The sequence below is a fragment of the Ahaetulla prasina genome, chromosome 6, assembly GCF_028640845.1.
Source record: "Ahaetulla prasina isolate Xishuangbanna chromosome 6, ASM2864084v1, whole genome shotgun sequence".
Lineage (NCBI taxonomy): Eukaryota > Metazoa > Chordata > Lepidosauria > Squamata > Colubridae > Ahaetulla > Ahaetulla prasina.
Window position 1 is genome coordinate 17,392,124 of NC_080544.1, and position 20,542 is coordinate 17,412,665.

The 20,542-nt window shown below is 37.4% G+C and overlaps 1 protein-coding gene and 1 pseudogene across 4 annotated transcripts in view; both read right to left on the reverse strand.

Moving 5' to 3' along the window:
• Positions 1-20,542, reverse strand: part of JMJD1C (jumonji domain containing 1C) — a 133,091-nt gene that overhangs the window by 22,967 nt on the left and 89,582 nt on the right. For 3 of the 4 annotated variants that reach the window (XM_058188954.1, XM_058188951.1, XM_058188952.1), the window contains 8 exons: positions 15,326-15,431; positions 9,797-9,921; positions 8,200-8,343; positions 7,904-8,090; positions 6,163-7,826; positions 4,628-4,800; positions 2,226-4,390; positions 256-457 (listed from right to left, as the gene is read on the reverse strand). In XM_058188954.1, the coding sequence (XP_058044937.1) occupies positions 256-457; positions 2,226-4,390; positions 4,628-4,800; positions 6,163-7,826; positions 7,904-8,090; positions 8,200-8,343; positions 9,797-9,921; positions 15,326-15,332 (4,667 nt within the window). In that variant the 5' untranslated portion in view covers positions 15,333-15,431. Of the gene's footprint in view, positions 1-255; positions 458-2,225; positions 4,391-4,627; positions 4,801-6,162; positions 7,827-7,903; positions 8,091-8,199; positions 8,344-9,796; positions 9,922-11,947; positions 11,985-15,325; positions 15,432-20,542 lie in introns of those variants that run through there. The other variant, XM_058188953.1, reaches the window with a different exon arrangement.
• On the reverse strand, positions 1,838-2,005 carry LOC131201569 (U2 spliceosomal RNA; annotated as a pseudogene).

Sequence of the window (20,542 nt, forward strand, 5' to 3'; positions counted from 1 at the left end):
AGTTCATGAAAGAAAAAGATCTTACCTCTTGCTGTGCTGCTGGTGTTGGGATGCCCCGCCTCCTGCCGGCCAGCTGGTTTTCGGGTCTCTGCTGCACGTGCATGCGTGTCCATGCATGCGCATGACTGCACTTTTGCCTTTCAGTTTGGGCATGCATGCGTGCGCAGTTTGGGCACTCGGTGTCTAAAAGGTTTGCCATCACTGATATAAGCTGTAGCTCCTAGGAAAATGTGGGCATTCTAAAATACAACTTACCGGCGAAAGTAATAGAATCTACAAAATACTGGTGAATGAGCCAATTCTTCACTTTTCTTGCTTCTAATCAGTCTACATTCTCTGCATTTTTGCAAATTGGGTCCTATTTCATAGCAAGAATCGTCTTGCAAAAAAGATTCTCCAGTTTGTTTCAGCTTCTTTACTTTACGCCAGTCCTTTACTACTGAACGAGGTATGCCAGCTGCAGGAAAAAGTATTTTTTTTTAAGTTACTGTGATCAATACACAAGCAGATCATAAATGGCAAGTAAACCTGATTCCAGCAAACCTAACTTAGCAAAACAAGTTTTAGTTAATTTTCTATTTTTGTTGGCTTGCTCCATAATTTATGGAACGGTTAAAAATAATTCAGCTCATTATGCTAAATATAAAAAATTAAATAATTGCAAACGTATATTTCCCATAAATAAATAAATAAATAAAACTCATGTACAAAAAAAGGAAAGAAGAAAAGAGAAAAAGATAGAAAGAACATGATTTTGTTTAGCTTTCCTCAAGATAATATGACTTGCATATAAACATTTTCTATTTAAAAACATCATCCGAAAGTCTATATCTAATTATTCTTAGAAATATTTTACAATCAAACACAATCCTGTAACAATTTATATTTCAAGTACCGTATTTTTCGGAGTATAAGACACACTTTAGTTTTTGTGGGGAAAATAAGAAAAAATGATTGGCAGGTGGATTGGCCTCCTGGAACACCCCCAATCAGCTGATCCCAGAGGTGAATTTTAGCAACAGGTTCCTTGGTTGTGAGCTCTGTGCCTTGCTTTTTTTGGCTGTTTTTCCCTGCCTGTGAAAGTCTTGTTTCAGAAAAAACTTTTTTTCTGCCTCTGAAAGCCTCCAAAACAGAACTTCAGGAAAAAATGATTGGCAGGTGGATTGGCCTCCTGGAACACCCCCAATCAGCTGATCCCAGAGGTGAATTTTAGCAACAGGTTCCTTGGTTGTGAGCTCTGTGCCTTGCTTTTTTTGGCTGTTTTTCCCTGCCTCTGAAAGTCTTGTTTCAGAAAAAACTTTTTTTCTGCCTCTGAAAGCCTCCAAAACAGAACTTCAGGAAAAAAGCCTCTGAAGTTCTGTTTGGGGGCTTCTTTTCTGAAGCTCTGTTTGGGGCTTTTTTTCTGAAGCTCTGTTTGGGAGCTTCTTTTCTGAAGCTTCTTTCAGCCTCTGAAACCTCTGTTTGAGAAGCTGGGTGGGGCTACATTCGGAGTATAAGACGCACCCAGATTTTCATCCTCTTTTTTGGGGGGAAAAGGTGCGTCTTATATTCCAAAAGATACGGTATATAGCTGTTATTACTACCCGACATAAGTAGTGTAAATATTATTTAAAACACATTTCAAAGATTTAACACCAGTTAAAGCAATAGCACTTAGACTTATATACAACTTCATAGTGCTTTACCGTCCCCTCTAAGCGGTTTACAAAGTCAGCATGTTGCCCCCAACAATCTGGGCCCTCATTTTACCGACCTTGGAAGGAAGGATGGCTTAATCAACCTTGAACCTTGAGCCTGATGAGAATCGAACTGCCAAATTGCACGTAGCCGACAGTCAGCAGTACAGTAGTCTGCAGTACTGCATTCTAACCACTGTGCCACCTCGGCTCTTGGCCAGTTCCAAAAATCCATTTAACAAATAATTCTCAAATAGAGAACATATCAGGTATTAAACTAATGAGAATAGATGCCACACTTGATCTTAGCCAAAAGGCCGAGAATGCAGCAATCTGTTTGTCTTTTTCTCTATGCAATCATCCTCTAGCACAGACGTTATTTACATTTTGTCTGAATAAATTCATGATTGCATTATTATATAGTGCTGTCTCTGATTGTGTTGGTATCATATTATTTTCTTGATACAGAATTTGGGACCTGTTTGTCTGAAAGGATGGAAGATACAGCCCTGGACCATTTTCCCAACTTGTACGGAAGTAGGTACTCACTGTTATTGTTGCCACTCTGTAACTTCAATTTGTTTTTTTCTTTGGCACCCCTGCTGAGAAGCCCATTGGGTTTTACATCTTCCTCCAGGTCTCCTCTTTTCTTCTGCAAATCATTCTGTTTCTTTTTGTACGTGGGCTTCGGCTGCCGTTTTGTCCTCTGCTCTGACTTGCTCTCACTCTCATCAGAATCTCCACTTTCAGAGCCAGATTCATACAATCTTTTTGTTTTTCTCCTTGCATGTTTCTCTTCTTTCACAAGCTTTTCCCCTGCCAATTTATTGTCTATGTTGTTTTGCAAATCATTTGATGTAGAAGCAATTAAGTTAACAGTACATGGTTTAATCATTTCTGAGACACAGTTTTCTGAGCTCTCCTTTTTATTAGTGATTTTGTCTTCTTCTGAATGCCTCGTGAGCCAAGCTTTTTTTAATTTGGTGTGATAGTTTGCTTGACTCGTCTGGGAAATTTGCCCACCACTCAGAGTACTTCCTTTGTTGACTGTACTTGAGTTGACAGCACTATCCACAGAAACGGAGGCTGGATATATTAGGTTTTTCACAGTATGAGATTCAGTATCATTGGTACTGTTAATTTTAAACTGAGCTGCAGCCAATGCTGCCTTGTGCTTTTTCAAGTGAACAAAGTCTGATGGGCCAGAGAATGCAGTGCTCATCTGAAGGCTACTTTCTGTTTTGCTGCAAGCCACTGTAACAGGAGCTGTCGAGCTGACAATACATTCCTCTATGTGTGCCACATCCTTATTTATGGGCCTAGAGGCAGCACTGTCTATTGGCGTACAGGGTAACCCTGCTTTTGGCAGACAATCTGTCACTTGTGAACTGCCTGTACCTAGTACATCAGAAGTAGTCACAGACGTGACAACATCTGTTATTGTACTGCATAACACAGTTGTGGTTTGTACGACCGAACTGGGAACACTGCCCTGGGAAGCAGCTGGAAAATTCTTTTCATAGCAGGTATGAATCACATCTGAATTCATTTTTGACACAACTGTTCTCCCAATCTCTTTGGCTTCCACTGATTTAAGGCAAACTGTTTGATTTATTCCTTTTAATCTCTCAGCAACTTGCACTTTGGGAGCTGACTGCACGACAGATACCGTATCATACTTTGAACTTGAAGGTGGGCGTACAATGACAGACGCTGTGGCAGAAGATGATTTCCCATGAGTTCTTTCCAGGTGCCATTCTATTTTTTCATTATTTGGACAACTATTATTTTTCCATAGAGCTGAAAGTTTCTGATCCGTGACACTCTTGTAACTATTCTGTGTTTCCTTTGGCTCAGGTACTAAAGTTGGTGGCTTCTGTAACTCATGGATTTTGTTACCTGTATTAACAGGCTGCACGGGAGTTAAGGTTGGAGGAGAAAGGCTACTATAACTGCCTTCTTTTCTCTCCAAGTTGGGATGGACAGGTGGGTGAAACACAGGTGCTCTGTGTAAAGCAGGCATTGTTCGGAGTGAGCCAGAAGATGAAATTGTTAACTGAGTAGGGCTTCCGCTGTTACTTCTAAACGAGTTTACTGAATGGGACGTCATTTGCTGTGAAAGCTGATCTATTCCCTTGCCCACTGAGCTTTCAGTTTCTGGCTGGTGTTTAATCAAAGGTGGAGGTTTTGAAAGGGATGACGTGAAAGAAGTGAGTGACTGAGTAGAAGCAGCTGTTGTTGACGGACAAGTATTCTGTTTATCAGTGCACGTGCCTGCAATTTCCTTTGGCAAGTACATTCGTGGAGGTTCGTTCACCACACTATTAGACAAGGTGGTGAAGTAATTACTCTGTGGCAAGCTCTGTGGTACTGAATGCTTCATTTTATAGAGTTCTGAATCTTTGTCAGGTTTTCCTCCGTGGCTTTTGGGACTAGAGGATGATAAAGGCATTATTCTGGAATAAGACTCCTTTTCATTTTCATGGGCCTTCATTTTGGATGTGAAAGGGGCAACCTCAATGCTTTCCTGCAGTATTCGTCTGTGTTCTTCTTTATACTTGCTTAGTCTCTCCCCTGCCTCTTGAAAGGATCTTTGCAGAGGATCCACAAATTGTCTTTGTAAGTGGCCTTCTTTTGCAGCCTGTGATCTGTTCTGTTCGAGATCTGATTTTGCCGAGTGCAGAGATTCAAAAATTCCCTTCCTCTCCAATTCACTGTACAGAAAAATAAAATAAAATAAACGCACTGCATTATTTTAGTTTCAGATTAACGAACGACAGCAAATAATTTGTCCTTATGTAGTACTATCAACTTCCTCATTTATCTTAAGATGTTTTATGGGTCAGATGTGACACAACAAGCCCAATCAGTTTTGAAGCAAAACCCTAGACTGTTATTTCTAAAGATTTATTTATTTTCTCAATTGATGGACTAAAAAAATGCATGCTTACTCTTTATGGCGATCCACGATGCCTTTTGACAAGGGAGGACTAGAGTGGGATGTTAATTTAAGTGGCCGATGTGGCTCTGCACTAGACGGTCTTACGGGAATATGACTCAGCAATCCAAGACCATCAGACGAGGTCACAGGGGTGGGCTGGTGTAACCAAGGACTAGGAGTATTCTGAAAAAGCAATAATAGTTATCAGCAGGATTTAATTATTTCTTAGGAAAGTTCTAGGGTAGATAAGTGTTTTATAATGGTTGAGTAAAAAAAGAATATAATTATGATCAAGAATTTCATATTAATAATGCACATACACAAACAATATATTTAAAATGAAGGGTGACATCTTAAACTCCAAACAGAAAACACTATCATGGAAGAAAAAAAGGTTTAATTTCCTTTAAATTTACTATGTTCCAACACTTACCTTCCCTTTTTGAATGCTGTTCTTTCAAATTTTCTTACGTAATATAGAGAAGTAAAATATAAAGCAATTTAAGGACAGTGTTATTGTGGAGAAAAATAAGAGGAAGTAGTAGCATCATGAATGTCACCTTGAACTCCCATTCAAAAGACATGATATGTATTTAATAACAAAATCAAACAGGAATGCAAAAATATTTCAGGATGAATGGGAGTGTAAGTGTCTCGGCAACTTTATTGGGTTGTAGGACAGCTGCAGAAAGCAGCCATGTGGTCCTAGGAAAAGGCACAGCTACTTTGAGCAGCTGCAGACATATGCTACATTCATCTCTCCATGTAGCAAGATACACCTTTTCTGAATTCAAATCTGAGGGGCAGCACAAACCTAATTTCTACTTCCTGGCGAAAGACATACTTCTTATCTATGATATGCTTCTTATCTGCCCTGACAATATTTCTAAGATTTGCTTGAGAAAGCTTGATCCCCGTATCTTGTTAGCTTTAACCGAAACCAATACAAAGAACTTAGCATGATTTCAAATTCTAGGATGGAAGTGATGGCTGCTATGTATTTGAATACCTCTTTAAACTAGAGAGAAGCTCACAATGGTGATTTAGGAGACATTTTGTCTGAGGTTAAAATGGTGGTATAGCTGCTTACATTAACCGAAGCATTTTAACATGTTGATAAACATGCCTATTCTTTCTGCAGAAACCATTTAATGTATTTTTTTAAAAAAAGATTATTAATTATAATTATTTTAAAAATGGAATTGTTTAAAACTAATAACATTGGTAAGTTTTTAAATAGCATGAGCATTCTCCAATTTAGTCTCTTTTTCCTTTTTTAAAAACAAATTTAAAATCTAATTCAGAAACTACTGTACCTCTTTACATCAACAGCACATCTTTCTATTAACATACACAAACAATAAGGTAGGATAATAGATGTAATTGTCTATTTACATAAACAAAACCCGAACAACAATTATTTAAATTTACCAGTTAGGCAAATTATCCCACGCTCTTCCACTTTAAAGAAAGTTTGGCTACATAAAACACTATATCCCAAAGACACCCCAATATATCGTTATTTTGAGGATGAGTAAGACTTACTCTTCTCAAAGAACTCTCGGTATTAACAGCAGTTTCCGAATGGACCCATTTAGACGGCGGTATCCCAAGTCCTGTATAAGCATGTGCTCCATTTGGATACTGCCAAATAATTGGATAAAGTCCTAAATGATTATATGTAGTAGATGGGTGAGTTTGCCCCAGAAGATGTGGCGATTGATGCTGGAGCAGCTGTTGCTGATGTGCTAATGCTAAATGACTTAAACTGCTTGCGTGAGCTGTTTCTAGCCGTGGATGGCCTCCCAACAAAGAGGCTGTAGGCACGCCTGGTAGCACTGCAGGGAGCAGATGCTGATGGTGAACAGAGTGATGAGATGCACTGCTAAGAGGATGAGTGTTAATAGCAGACAATGGAGTTTGATTGGAGGATTCGGCTAATAAATGGGGTGTGCCTGTTAATGCAGAGTGATGAGTGCTTGGATTTAAAGAAGTTCTATGGGAAGTGGAATGAGGTGGGTAATTATGCTGATGTAAATAGGGTGTCATGTGATTAGTTCCTGTTTCTTGACCAAGAAGAATGGGATCTCTGTAAATTGTGAAATGTTCTTTTTTGTCAACAGAAAGAGGGTTTTTAGTCACTTCTAATGAAGTAACTCTAGGTGGAATTGGATGAAAGATAGACCTGGGCAAATCAGGTTCCGTTTTAACCACTGTCTTTGTTACGCCAATAACATGGCTGTTAAGGTAATTAACCTTGGATTTCACAGTGTCAGGCGACTGGGGAGGCTTATATTTAATTTCTGGTGAGCTGTTTGGCTTGATTTTAGTGTTTTCAACTTGTGGATTAGTTTTTGACTTCATAGCATCAGAGACTGCTGTTTGTTTACGAACTCTGCCTTCTTCTGCTAGAGATATTACAGTTAAAGATGGGGCAGAACCGCAGTGAATGTTTTCAGAATTTATATGTTCATTTGCGGATATATTTTTCCCAACGTTTGATTGCATCAGATCCATTTTATTGGCATTATTAATCCAGTTCTCAATAGTTTCTGATTTTTTTACTTCCAGAATGTTGGTATTTGTAAATGGGTGTTTAGAATCACTGATAAGAGATGCTGTTTCCTGACCAGTTTGTAAACTAAAACTACTTGAAAAGTTTTCCTGAGTCTGGTTAACTGAACTGGTTTCAGTAATTGTGTCAATATAACTTTTTGGTGTGGGACAATTGGTTACAAATTGTTCATCAGTTAAACGCTCTCTGGGATGCTTATTTTCTATTCTGCACTCTTGAATGCAGCCGTCATTATCACTACGATCATAGACTGTTGGCAGTTCAGCTCGATAGAGTGAAACTTCTTGAAATTCCAAATCAGCTGATTCTGGTCTTTCCATTTGTTGTTTTTTATCTTCCTGCACTTCATGCCAGGGACACTGGTTGCCTATTAGGTTCTTGTCTTCTGCCATGTCACTCTGGGATTTTCCTTCTTTCCCATTTATCTTTACAACATTTTTGCTTTTCAATTCAGTATCTGAATTTTGCTCTGAGGAAGAATCTGTCAATCTTTTGTTTGAATTTTCAGAGTCACTACTCTCTGAACTGTCTGAAGTATTGTCTGTACGCTGTCTCTTCGCACTCATTTTTTTTTCATCTTCTTCTGGTTTTCTTCTTTTAAACATAAATGGTTTATTTTTACTTTTTGAATTTTCTGCAAAGGAAAAAAAAATACCCTTAATATTATTTGTGGAAGAAAAATTCTTTCTACCCTTATAAAATTATTTTTACCTCCATGGCTTATATAGTCATATTTTTCTTCTTTAGTCTTCTCTTCCTCTGGCATGCTACTATCGGAACCTTTCCTTTTATTTGGACGAGCATTTCGTTGTAATTGCTGTGAATTTTGTTTTGGTGCTGCATTTTGGGAATTCATTGCTGGCCTCGGGCTATTTGCTTGAGCTCGGGTATAGTGGCCCTAAAATACATTTACAATTTACTTATCATTACTAATGATTTACAAATCATTAGTAAAATACATATAGACATAAAAATGACAATATAATTTAAAAATCAAATATATCTACGTGAGCTGTGTTGCTGTTCTGACTGGAACGAGACCTGCGTCGTGACGTAATGCCTATGTTTTCACCTTTCAGCAAAGAATGAACGACGTCATCTAGAAAGGTCATCTGAACCATAGATGGATCAACATTTTGTGGCTCTAATACCTGTTTTATTAGAGGAAAAACGTAATCATTTTCTATTTGTATCTTCTATAAGAAGATCAATTGGAAATGCAAATTCAATTTAAAAGGGTTGTTTTAAAGGAATAAAATTTATTCCACCACCTCACTTAGCACATGGAAGTTCTGGCAATTAAATAAGGACTTCATGAAATCTTGGCTTCCTGCTGGTTTTCCCACTAACTTTGCTGTGAAAAGCAAATAGGGAATATCAGAAATCTCAAGTCGCACAACTGAGGCTTACTGCAACATCATAATTGAACTGGGCAACATTCAGATTGCAACTGGTGCGACGGCTGTAATTCCAAGGACCCATCCTAAGTTGCCCTCTTTCAGCACCACCATAACTTTGAATGGTTGCTGAATGCATGGCCATAAACCGAGTCAATGAAAACTAAGGTATAAAGACAGAAAGCGAAATGTGTTTGGTTTAAGTCAGAAAGGGGAATCATTAATGACATCTTACATCCTTACCCAGCAGCATTAAAGTGAAACTAGATAAAAAGTTATATTGGCCTTTATACCTCATCCACTGGCATTAGATTTGATGAACTTATCATACTGAGTAAATTCTTCATTTCTTAAATTTGCTTCAAAAACTCAAATAAATAAAACAGGAAAAAGGAAAGGAAAAAGAAACTGAAAAAAGGATAAAGATTCTCATAGATACAGAACATCTCTCAGTTTTTGAACACAGTCTTAAACTTTGACTCCTTTGATTAATGGTAAACAATCTTTCTATTACATTGATGAAAAGCCAGTTCAAAAGCAAAAATGCCCAAATACATATTGTATATCCATTATTGAAAATCCAGGGTAACATTGCCTTTGTAACATAATATTTTTGCTTAGTCACATGATTGATTTATATTCTTTAAATAATTATTAATCCCAAAATTTTGGCCTACGCTTCAAAATATAATTTGACCCTTTCAGCCATATTACTCTTGCCAAATTTCATTAGCAAGTGTACAGCTATTAAATCAGTATCATATGGAAAAGTGTTCCCTCAATATTTTGAATTTAGTATAATTAAACTGCCAACCAATCCTTTTAAACATTCTCTGAGGTGTCCACGATCCATAATCATGGTGACAAAACTTTTGTTGGCCATCTTTTTTTGGATTCTACTTCTTCATTTGTACTCTGAGAATATCAAGGGTTACTATACTAATTCTTCAATTTGCTTTTGTTCCAAGAATTGTTTATATTTAACCAGGACACATTTAATAGAACTCCAGATTATTATCAATTAAAAGATTTACATTTTAAAATTAAAATAGTCTTGTAGTCATTTTCATCTTAAGCTATTAAACATTCTTCTTAAAAAAGAGTACGTATAAAACCAAACTAAAGCCAATTACGTCACACACTCATATTTAGTTTCAGCGCTGATACATCTTTAAAGAACAATTTTAGTAGAGAAAAAAATAATTACCTGATCATTCATAACAATCATAGTGCGAGTGAACAGATCATGATGAGTAATTATACCAGTGAACCACTGGGTGGCAGAGTCCTGTCTATATACTCTCACCCTATAGCCGTTTAAAGAATAAGGACCTTCAAAAAATGAAAATAACATTCGAGGATTATTGAAATAATATTTCAATAGAGTTTAGTTTTAGAAGTGCATGCAATAGAGGTTAAATTATATTATAAAAACAATCCCAAATACTGAAAAGTCAATGTCCATCATGCTTTTTAAGGGCTACCATTTATTTCTGAATTCAGTGCCGATAGTTCCTGATTTTGATAAAATATGGCAGATATATGTATAAAGTGCTAAGTTTCCGGGTGGGTGGGTGAGGAATATAAATCTTTGCAAGCCATGATTCCAGTGGGTGTAGGAAGTGTACTCCAGTGGGTGTGGGAAGTGCAATCATATGTTAAGCACAAGATGCTGAATAGAAAGCAAGCCTAATTTTATGAACAGAAGCTGTCCAACATACTGTACGTTACTAAAAACATATGCCTTTCATATAGAAAGAATTTAGTCCCTAACGTCTGGGTTTACACAGCTGCCAAGATTCCCCCAAAATCAATCTACAGAATTTTTTTTTACCTTCAGTGGTCTGTTTCTTTCCACTGTAAAAGTGCTGTTAACAATATTACATTCATAAATTTAAATATATAACTTGTAAGTTATGTATTAGCTCAAATATGTCACGTGAAACAACAGTTTACTTTAGAAGTCAATTTAAAATTCATGCATGAATAAACCACACTTTTTAAAGTTATATATTCTTTTGTATCGACTGTCATTCTACAGTATTATCCTTATTTACTGTAAATGGGTTCATTAAACTGCTTCCTTGTGCCACACTACTCATCATTAATTTTAGGTTATTTTGGTATATTGGTTATTTTGGTATATTGCTAAAGTTGGTACCACCACTTTAGCAATAGCTAATGAAGGAGTTGTGTACAAACCTGGGATTATCATATTTTGCCAGTGCAGAATCACTTACCTCCAAGTTTTTAATCCAAGGAATGAAACAGTTACTTGTTTCTTAACACATCTTCACTTTTTATTAAGATTTATGTTAATGTAATAATTTTACGTAAGTTTTTTGAATTCATCAATCCAGATTCAGAAAAATAATAAACACTTTAGAAACCATTACAATCAAATACAACTCATCATAACTCAATATCATAAATATTTATTTATATCCAACATAGCTACATCAGAATTTGTTCAAGGGACTGAATGTTACTATACTGTTCTTTATACAATTGTTTGCAATATGATCTTACACAGGCAGATAAATAACTTAGTCTAGAGTATACTCTAGGGATTTTTTTCCAGATTCTTTTCCCCATTAGATAGTACTTCTGCAGACTATCCAAAGGATGGCCTGCAGACAACGCTGATATTATGTGCCTAGGGATTATGTGGTACAATGTATTATGTTTAAAGCAGTGGTCACCAACCAGTGGTCTGTGGACCAATGGTGGTCCGCGAGAAAATTTTGGTGGTCCGCAGAAAAATTATTTGCATTTTTTATATTGCACTAAATACTATTTATCTTTTTTTTAAATTCATATTAGTGGTCCTCGGGATTTAAAATTATGAATTTAGTGGTCCCTGAGGTACGAAAGGTTGGAGACTCCTGGTTTAAAGTATTAGCAGTATCAGCACAGGAAGAGTTGAAAAACAGAGCAATCTCAAAATCAGTAGGTCCAAACCATTATTATGTCACTTTTCTTATTGTAAAAAATTCCTTTAAGTCAAGCTTGACTTCTGTCATTTCATGGACACTTCCTTTTAGTTTTCTTGGAAGGAGTTTGCCATTGTCTTCTGGATTTTTTCCCCAACTGCTTAATATAGGTGATGGCCTTGGTAGTTTATAGTACTCTAAGTGGGCCTGACACTGCTTAATATCTGAGCTCCGAAAAATGATCAGCTAGGAGCTGCCAAGGCTCTTGATACATACATATTTCATTTCCAGCCAAAGTTATTACGGAAAATGATATCTGGAAGATCCCAGAAAACAAACCAAAATAGAAAAGGAATAGCGTATCAGCAAATAGAAAACAACATATGCTAAAGGCACAATGCAAAAAAGTCAAGATTCCACATTACCTTAGATTACCAGACTCAGTGGGGAGAGGGGGTGTCCATTACTCCTGAACGTCTGTTAAATTACAAATTATGTCATTTGTGGTAATGTATATAATCTGGGTTAATTATGTCATTACACAAATGACCTGACATTGTGAACGATGTAAAATTAACTGCCAGGTCAGGAGTTTTTGGAATGTAATAGATTTATTTATTATCTTGGTAAAGGGGACAGAAATTTGGTTTGTTGCATCTGAAGTTCATTAAACCAGGGCCTTAAACTGAGGACTCATTATTATAACAGTGTTTAAGCATTGCTTTCCTGAAATTAAGTGGCTGGAGAGCTAAGGCAAAAGTTCTATATAAATTAATGTGTGATACAGAGATTGCACACATTAATTAGCAGTGCTTTTTTAAATTTGTAGATTTGAAGTTCAAGTAAACATTTGTTGCATACAGATTCAGACTAAATACTTTCTCCTTATTGATCTTCCCTGCATAAATTATAAATAATGTTTCTTTTGGTTCTGTGAACTACCTTGTCAGTTTCTGTTCCTATATTTCTTCTCAATTTTTAAAAATCTAATTATAAAAAAAAAAAAAACCAAAAGGAAAAGGAAAGGAAATAGGTAAGGAAGGATTCCAGTCTCCTAGAGGAACAGCAAATGACAGTGGAAAATGCACTGAGGGAAAATTTAAGGAGAAATTAATGGATAAGTTGAATCTGCAGAAAGATTTAATTTCAAGAGATGGGAATCCTGAACACCTTTAATATTGCACCGCAATTGCATTTTCTTCCAAATACCACCACAACAAATTTGAATCGGAATTTTGTAATTTGAATGTTATTTTAAAAATGGTTTAAATTTTCATTCTGACTATAAAAATCAAAGAATGATTTCTAAAAATATGTATGATCTCTGTTGTAATTCCTTATACGTATCAGTGTCATAAGCTATATTATAGAAAGTCAATTATATAAATGGAAGTAGTTATTTATTACTTAAATTAGCTCATGAGCATGGAAGTCAATGCACCATGTTCTGAAACCACTGAAATAGTGGGTTAGAAAGGCTAATGGTTTGATAATAGCATGCTGCCTACTCAACCAATTCCAATTTCCAGAATTCCCTACAGTTGATTCTCCAAGTTTTATAGTCATTATGGCCTTCAATATTGCCAATATTACACAATTACAGGTCTCAGTGCCAACTTTGACAGAATAATGTTTTTGTCACTCTTTGTTGGGTTTTGATGTACCTCCTTTCTTTTACTTCTGTTATTGTCTTTTTGGGGAAATTCGTTCTTGAGCTGTACTCTAGCGCAAATCCACTGGCAGGGAAATTTGGACTTTAACAAAGTATTAACAAAGTATTATCTTCTTTGGAGGGTTAAATGACAGGAGGCAAATAGAAAACACCAAAAGAATTGCTGGAGCTCTCTATGGTGCCTACCGCCTCTTCATTAGCCAGCTTCTGCTCCCAACAGAATAACATGGGATTTAAAAAAAAATCCACCCAAACATATATTGCTGGCCAAAATAGGAAATGGTTTTGGCTACTAAGGAAAGGTATATAAATTATTATTCAGTTCTATCTCAATGGTTCTGGTTTCAATGACTGAACACAGATATTGTAATGGCAAACTGAAATTATTTTTTTTTAACCACAGATACTAAATCCTGATATTCTTTAATCAGGCTGTGCAGTATTTCAGAAGTGCTGTGGAACATGTAGGACAGCAAACACAGAATCCGTCTTCTACACATTAAAGCTACTACATCTGGTTCTATGTGAATGTGGTTGCCGTGGAAGGTTTTCAGTGTAGCTGCGCAACCATGAAACAACGGTACAATCCTGAATCTATTTTAATGAGTTGCAGACAGCTGCTGTTGCATTCATATTTAAAAGCAACTCTTCTGAATCGAATCTGAAATATTTCATAACCCTATTAATTAGGTCTTTCACTGGCTGGAAAATAATTTTTTTAACTATTTAAGATTAGACTTTTAAATGAGAATTCTTGAGCTCGGCTGTCATACAGAGATTAATAATTAATAATTTGGGAGAAATCCCATGAAAAATAATTGATACTGATAGTTTCTCAGACATGAAATACTGTGAATTCCCAGAAACATTTGGCTAACCAATATGGAAAACATGGTAGTCCAGAGAACTACTGCATCTGACCCATGAAGTTTCATATTCTTTAGTAAAGAAATAAATACACTAAAAAAAGCATTCCCGGTTCCTTAAGTATGTTTTGCAAGACCATTTGATAGCTGCAGATTGTCTGGTAGGGATATACAAAGTGTTTGATTCAAACTGTTGTGACCTTAAATCACCCTACTTTGAGCTCACTGTAATTCTTACTGCCAGCATTTTAGAAGCAGACGACTTTTAAAATAGAGCTACTTCAGGCAGAAAGCACTTCTGAAATGCACATGGAACAAGCGTTTCAAACTGAAAAGACAGTATTTTGAGCCTGAAATAGATGAAATATTTTTTCCCTTTCATGTACTTCCCAAACTTGAAGGATTTGTTTTCTGCTGCATTCTTCTATATCACGCAGCAAAACTATGGATGCACGGGGTTCTGTCTATGAGCAAGCTTCTCACAGGACCTGTGTTTGTTTAGGGATGAGAGAGGGTAACTAGGCCCCAAATCACCCAGATGGCTTTGTCACTTTGGGACAATTAGAACCTGGATCTTACTGCTCCATGTCCACCGCCTTAACCATTACAATTTACTGGTTCTCAACATTGTTTAATGTGTGCACCTTTCTCTCTTTTATTTAAATATAGCACAAACTGGTGGGTAACTTAGAAAAACAAACTACTGCTAATGCATACAGGTAAGTCCTCAACTTACAGGAGTTCATTTAGTGACCGTTCAAAGTTACAATGGCACTGAGAAAACATTTTCCACAGTTACGAGCTTTACAGCATCCCCATGATCATGGGATCAAAGTTCAGATTCACTTAACTGTGCCAAGAAAGGTCATAAAATGGGCAAGACTCACTTAACAACAGAAAGCTTGGGCTCTATTGTGGTTGTAAGTCAAGGACTACCTGTATTCAGTTTTCCTGCTTAACCACATCAACTTTCAACAAAATATTTTTTCAAATAATTTTTAAAATAGTATTACTTAGTAAAATGGTCTCATTGATCAAATGGAGTGGGATCCTTTAAGATCCACCTGGCCATTTGAAAATACTATACATTCAGATGGGAAGTCACAACTAATAGAAAAGACACTAAATCTGGTGACCCTATAGGAAATCATCAATTCAGTAATATGCAATACTGTAACAATTACTTTATAACTTAAAAAATTAAAACATAATTCACTATGAGTGTTTATCTAATTAAATGACAAACATACATTTCTCAGAATTACCTTGCATAAAAATCTCTTGCACTTTTTGTTCCTTCACCCAGATTTTTACTTCCTCTTGAAGCTGCGGATTATCCCTGAGAACTGGGTTTAAACTGTCTATTTCATCCTAAAGAAAACAGAGAAACACTATGTTATGCCTAGTAAACATTTATTATTCAATTATTTGATACAAATATTGTAACCTGAAAAAAAATCAGACAGATGACAGAAAACATTCTTACTGTGTCTAGGTTTTTGCTGAAAAATTTAAAATATACTGTAGTTACTATAAAAATGTGAAGTGAATATAAAAATGATTTTGGATTTTGTAATTTATAATATCTTGTTTAATGATTAGAAGCTAAGTAGTGTATGAAAAAGACCTACATCAATATATATCAAACACCATTAATATTTATCGATTAAACTCCCTTCTGTGTAATTAAATTAAATAATAATTAAATATTTCCCTTGTCACAATTGTGATCTTATTACATTCACCCCAAAATGAAGATCCGAGCATGCATTCTCAAAGTCACACTACTTCTGGTGAGTTATCATGGCGAACTGAGGTGGTTCTAGAAGAGAACACCACACTGCAGTCAAAAACAATGCTTGAGTGCGAGATTCAAAAATCTCTCTGCATTAAGGAGAAATAGAAAGATTACCCATATGATACTCCAATAAGCTGGGTGTTTTTTTTAAGGCAAAAAGGAGGAACTGCATTTTTTGCAGTCAGGTTGCGATAAATTGGGAGTCATGGGAAATTGAAAAAAAATCTTGCTTTAAAGAATGTAAAATAGAAAAATAAAGGAGGGAGATTTGCTCTACTTCATGAGCTACTTTTTATAAATTAGGCTTTATTATTTAATAATTTATTCATTTATTTACTGGCAGGACTTATAAGCTATATGTAATCAGTTTATATAACTACTAAATATGTAATTGGGAGTAAAATAATACAAATCAAATTTACAAACCAAATTGTGTATAGAACTGGCAGACATGTTCAGAAGGATAAATTCCTCCTCAAGCAGGATAGACAGAAGGGTACAGATACAGTATACGTTTGGATAAGTAAGCCTCCTTATTTAACAACACCGAGATATGAATTTATTGACAGGATTTTTTTTAAATCTACAGTTGGATTTGGATTTTACCCTGTATTTATATGTTCATCATGTTGCTCATGCCCACTTGCATTTTCCCTGAGCTCCAGTTGATGGATCTGGGGTTCCAGCAACAAATAAAACTCGTAAGGTGGGCATGAAGAATGGAGACTAGCAGATATGAACTAGAAACAGAAATGGGAATGACTAACTCATTACATTTCATTTAGTCTTCAGTGAATAAGAAGCCTGCTTTCCATCTCTTTTTTAAATATACTTTATTAACATTCTCTAGTTTGTTTTCTTTCTGTTCAGTTTCAAATGGAACATATCTGCTAGGCAATCTATTCCTTCTCGAATATTCTCCATCCAGATTTGAAACTGGAAACGGCAGTAGTTATGTCCAAATCTTAATAACAAGTACTGAGATTACCTTATGCTTTTTAATGATATATAGGCTACGAAAACAATTTCTACATTAAATATGAATACCAAATAAAACGGTGAAAACAGTTTCAAAACTATCTGTAGAGTCAAATAAACCAACTCTGTTTATGCTACGTCTCAAAAGTACACAAGCTAAACTGCTAGCTATCATCAGCAAAATCTGTGAAAGGATGGCGTGTCAATGATTTTTGGCATTTTATCCAGCTTTATCACATCTCTACTGAAGCTTAGAAAAAAGAATTTGCCTCCTCCATTAAGATTAAAATTGAATTTGTACTCTTTTTTAAAATGCTCTACATCCTCTGGACATATGACATGAACATTTACTGGGTCATAACTCTTAAATATCCAGGATAAAAAAAGCTGCCATTCCCCCTCCCCACCCAAAAAAGTACCTGGAATGCCTGATAAAGCCACTGCATAGGCTTTAGGTCCTTGAAAATATTAAAATAGTATTTACAGAATTAAGATTGAAGTTTATTCTTCACACGCTAAAATCAGTAAAATGAATAAAATACAGGTAGCGCTGAAAAGTGACTTGCAACCAGTCCTTGTGCTTACAACCACTGCAGCACCTCCCTCCCCAGTCATGTGATCAACATTCAGGCGCTTGATAACTGGCATGTATTTCTGATGGCTGCTGCATCCTGAGATAATGTTATCACCCTACGGCATCTTCCCAGCCAGCTTCCAACAAGCAAAGTCAAGCGGGGGTGGGAGGTGGGGAACCAGTTTCACTTAGCATTTTGTATTTCTAGACTGCCCATATCCCTCCAGAAGAACTCTTAATGGTCGCATGATTCACTTAACTAAAATAATTTGCTTAACAACTGTGGCATAAAAGGTTGTAAAATTGGGTGCAACTTTCCATTGCTAAGCAATGGAAATTCTGGTCTCCATTGTGGGCATAAGTCCAGGACAACCTGTAAAAGGGGCATAAGTCCAGGACAACCCGTAAAAGGGGACATCACTAATAGAATCTCCCTGATAGATCAAACTAGCAGGACTGGTTCCAATGGGAGAATGCAGTTCTGCACGTTAAGTAGGTGACAAGCCACAGTAATGTAAATCTAGGAACAACATTGGTGAATGCTGGTTGGTTGGTATAAATGTTCAAACCAGTCCTAAAAGTTCAACAACAGCTGTTGCCTGTCTGTGATCCCAGCACATAATAATGGTATCTGGTCTGTGGCACCGAATTCAGCACCCTAAAATTTCCAACTGTTTTAAAGTCAGTGAGATACATGGTGAAGTTTATTAACCTGTAATTATGCTGTTTGTTTCCATCTACTTCTGGCTTCCTTTTCTTTAATTCTTGCATTAAAAAAATCAATTCAAACGTATACCAAAATAGCACAATTATGTACACAAATAAATGAACATTCAGTCTGAATTGTACATAAAACTGACTTGTTATTTACTGCAAACTTACTGATATAAAATTATTTGAAATCCAAATAAAATGTTAAAAAATTCAGAGATACAGGCAGACTACCAATACATTTTATATACTTTAATATTATATGCTTTGTTATAGTCATGCCTTTGTCTTGAGTGTAATTTTAAGTCTTATTTCTTATTTTTAAAAAGAGGTCTTTGTTGTCATAGAGGTCAGCAACATATGTCCTTCCCATCTATAATCTTTTTTTCAGCTTAAAAATAGAAGATTTAAATCAAGAAATAAAATGAGAATTACATTCCTTACTTTCATGCCAGATGATTAAATTTACAACAGCTGTACTATACAATGAAATATAAACTTTTTTGCCCACAAGGACTAATAAACAAAATGCAGTCAGAATTTTAATACCAATATAATAATTCTGTCAAGATCAAGGTGAGCTTTTGCTGTTGCAACCATTATCGCTTCTCAGCTTGCCAACGAACCGGGGGGGAGGGAAGGGTGAAGATGGAATGTAGGCTCCACTCATCAAGATGACAGCCATGAGAGCCAAGGACGCTTCAGCAGGCGTTTGCCAAAGACAAAGGCTTTTTCTCACAACAATACAATGAGACTCAATTGGATCATGTGACCTGCTCTAATAGGGGGATGGAGAATCTATACTTTAATTATGTAGGTTTGTGTGGAAATTAAATAGATCTGGTTTTGCCCTCATCAGTGCTGAAATGATGTACTCAATCAAATTTTGCATTCAAAGATTGGATTGTCTCGACCATGCTTGCTTTGGTTGGGTTCGTCAGTTGGAACGCTGACATTAAGCCACATCTACCAAAGTTAAAAATGACAAAGGAGTCCTGGGCTCCTGCAGCCTGTCCGGTCACCTCTGGAAAAGCTGTGAAGACACAGGAGAAGGTGGAATGTAAAGGAGAGCAAGCTGCCAAGTCAGGGATGGGCCGGTGAAAGAGACTCTGACTGCAGGCCAGGTGGACTTTGGTACCCAAACGGTGACCGTTCGAAGGGACAAGCAGAGAAGACTGAACAGCCAGCAGTGCGGGAGGAGGCCATGGTGGCTGGGGAACTCTTGTCAGGCGTGTGAGGAACTATGGCAGGATGTAGTGGCGAAGACGTGCAAAGCTGAGTTCCCTCTGCTTCCTCCTGGAGTGGCATTTATCCAGGGCCCAAGATGGAAAGGGAAAAGAGCAGCGGTGGGAAGAGCTGGTGGAATGGAGATACCTGACAACCTGCCTCAGCCCATCAGTTGAAAAGTTGAGAGAGAGGTTCGTTGGAATGGAGACCAGAATGTAGTAAATTGCCAGCTCCTGGAGTAGGATCCAGTCAATCCTCGATGACTCTCCCACCCGCACTGCCTCAAACCTGGCTGAGGACAGGGGGAGCCACAGCCCCTCATTGACCACCATCCCCCAACCAGGCCCAGTTCCAGGGCAAAGCGCTGCTGGACCCCAACAGGTGGCAACCCAACTGCACAGGATCACCAGAAGGCCTTTAGTGCAACTGATAGCTGTGGGTGCTCAGCCCCAGCCCTTCCCCTACGGAATGGGATGGCCTCAGGGATATTGGGGTGCCCAGGCCCCACTGAACCATCGCCGATCAAGGCCACGTTTGATGGTAGGCCAGAGAAGTTGGTGTTCTTCCTGAATCAGACGTGGGCTCACCTGGATCAATATGGCCCAGCTTTCTTCAATGATGTGGCTTGTGTGAATGCCACTGTGGCAAACCTAGAGGGAGAAGCAGCGGAATGGGTGACAGCCCTCCATGATGAAGGAGGACTCCAGAGCTGGGGGACCCTAACATCTTCTTGGGAGAACTCAGAGCTGATTTGGAGACACCATGCAAGTCTGGCAGATGGAATCTGACATCCATGCCATGAAGCAGGGGAGCAGACCAGTGACCGAATACATTTGTGAATTCCGGAGACTGGTGCTGAGGCACTGACCATAGCAACTGCTGGTTAACTACTGCCGAGATGGCCTGAACCGGGAGTTGTACCACATGTGCCTACCTTTCAGAATACCCGAACGAATCCATGACTGGCAAAAAACGTGAAGGTGACTCTAGAGGGATACAAGAGGCATGGAGGAACAGAAGGCTGCCGCACCAGGTGCCTCTTCTGGCTCCTCTTAGGGCGGCCTTGATACCGTGCCACAATATTATTTATTTCCTTCTGGCTGCCTGAGTGAAGCGATAAAAAATGCAGATCTTTGTGAAGACCTTGACTGGCAAGACCATCACCCTGGAGGTAGAGCCAAGTGACACCATTGA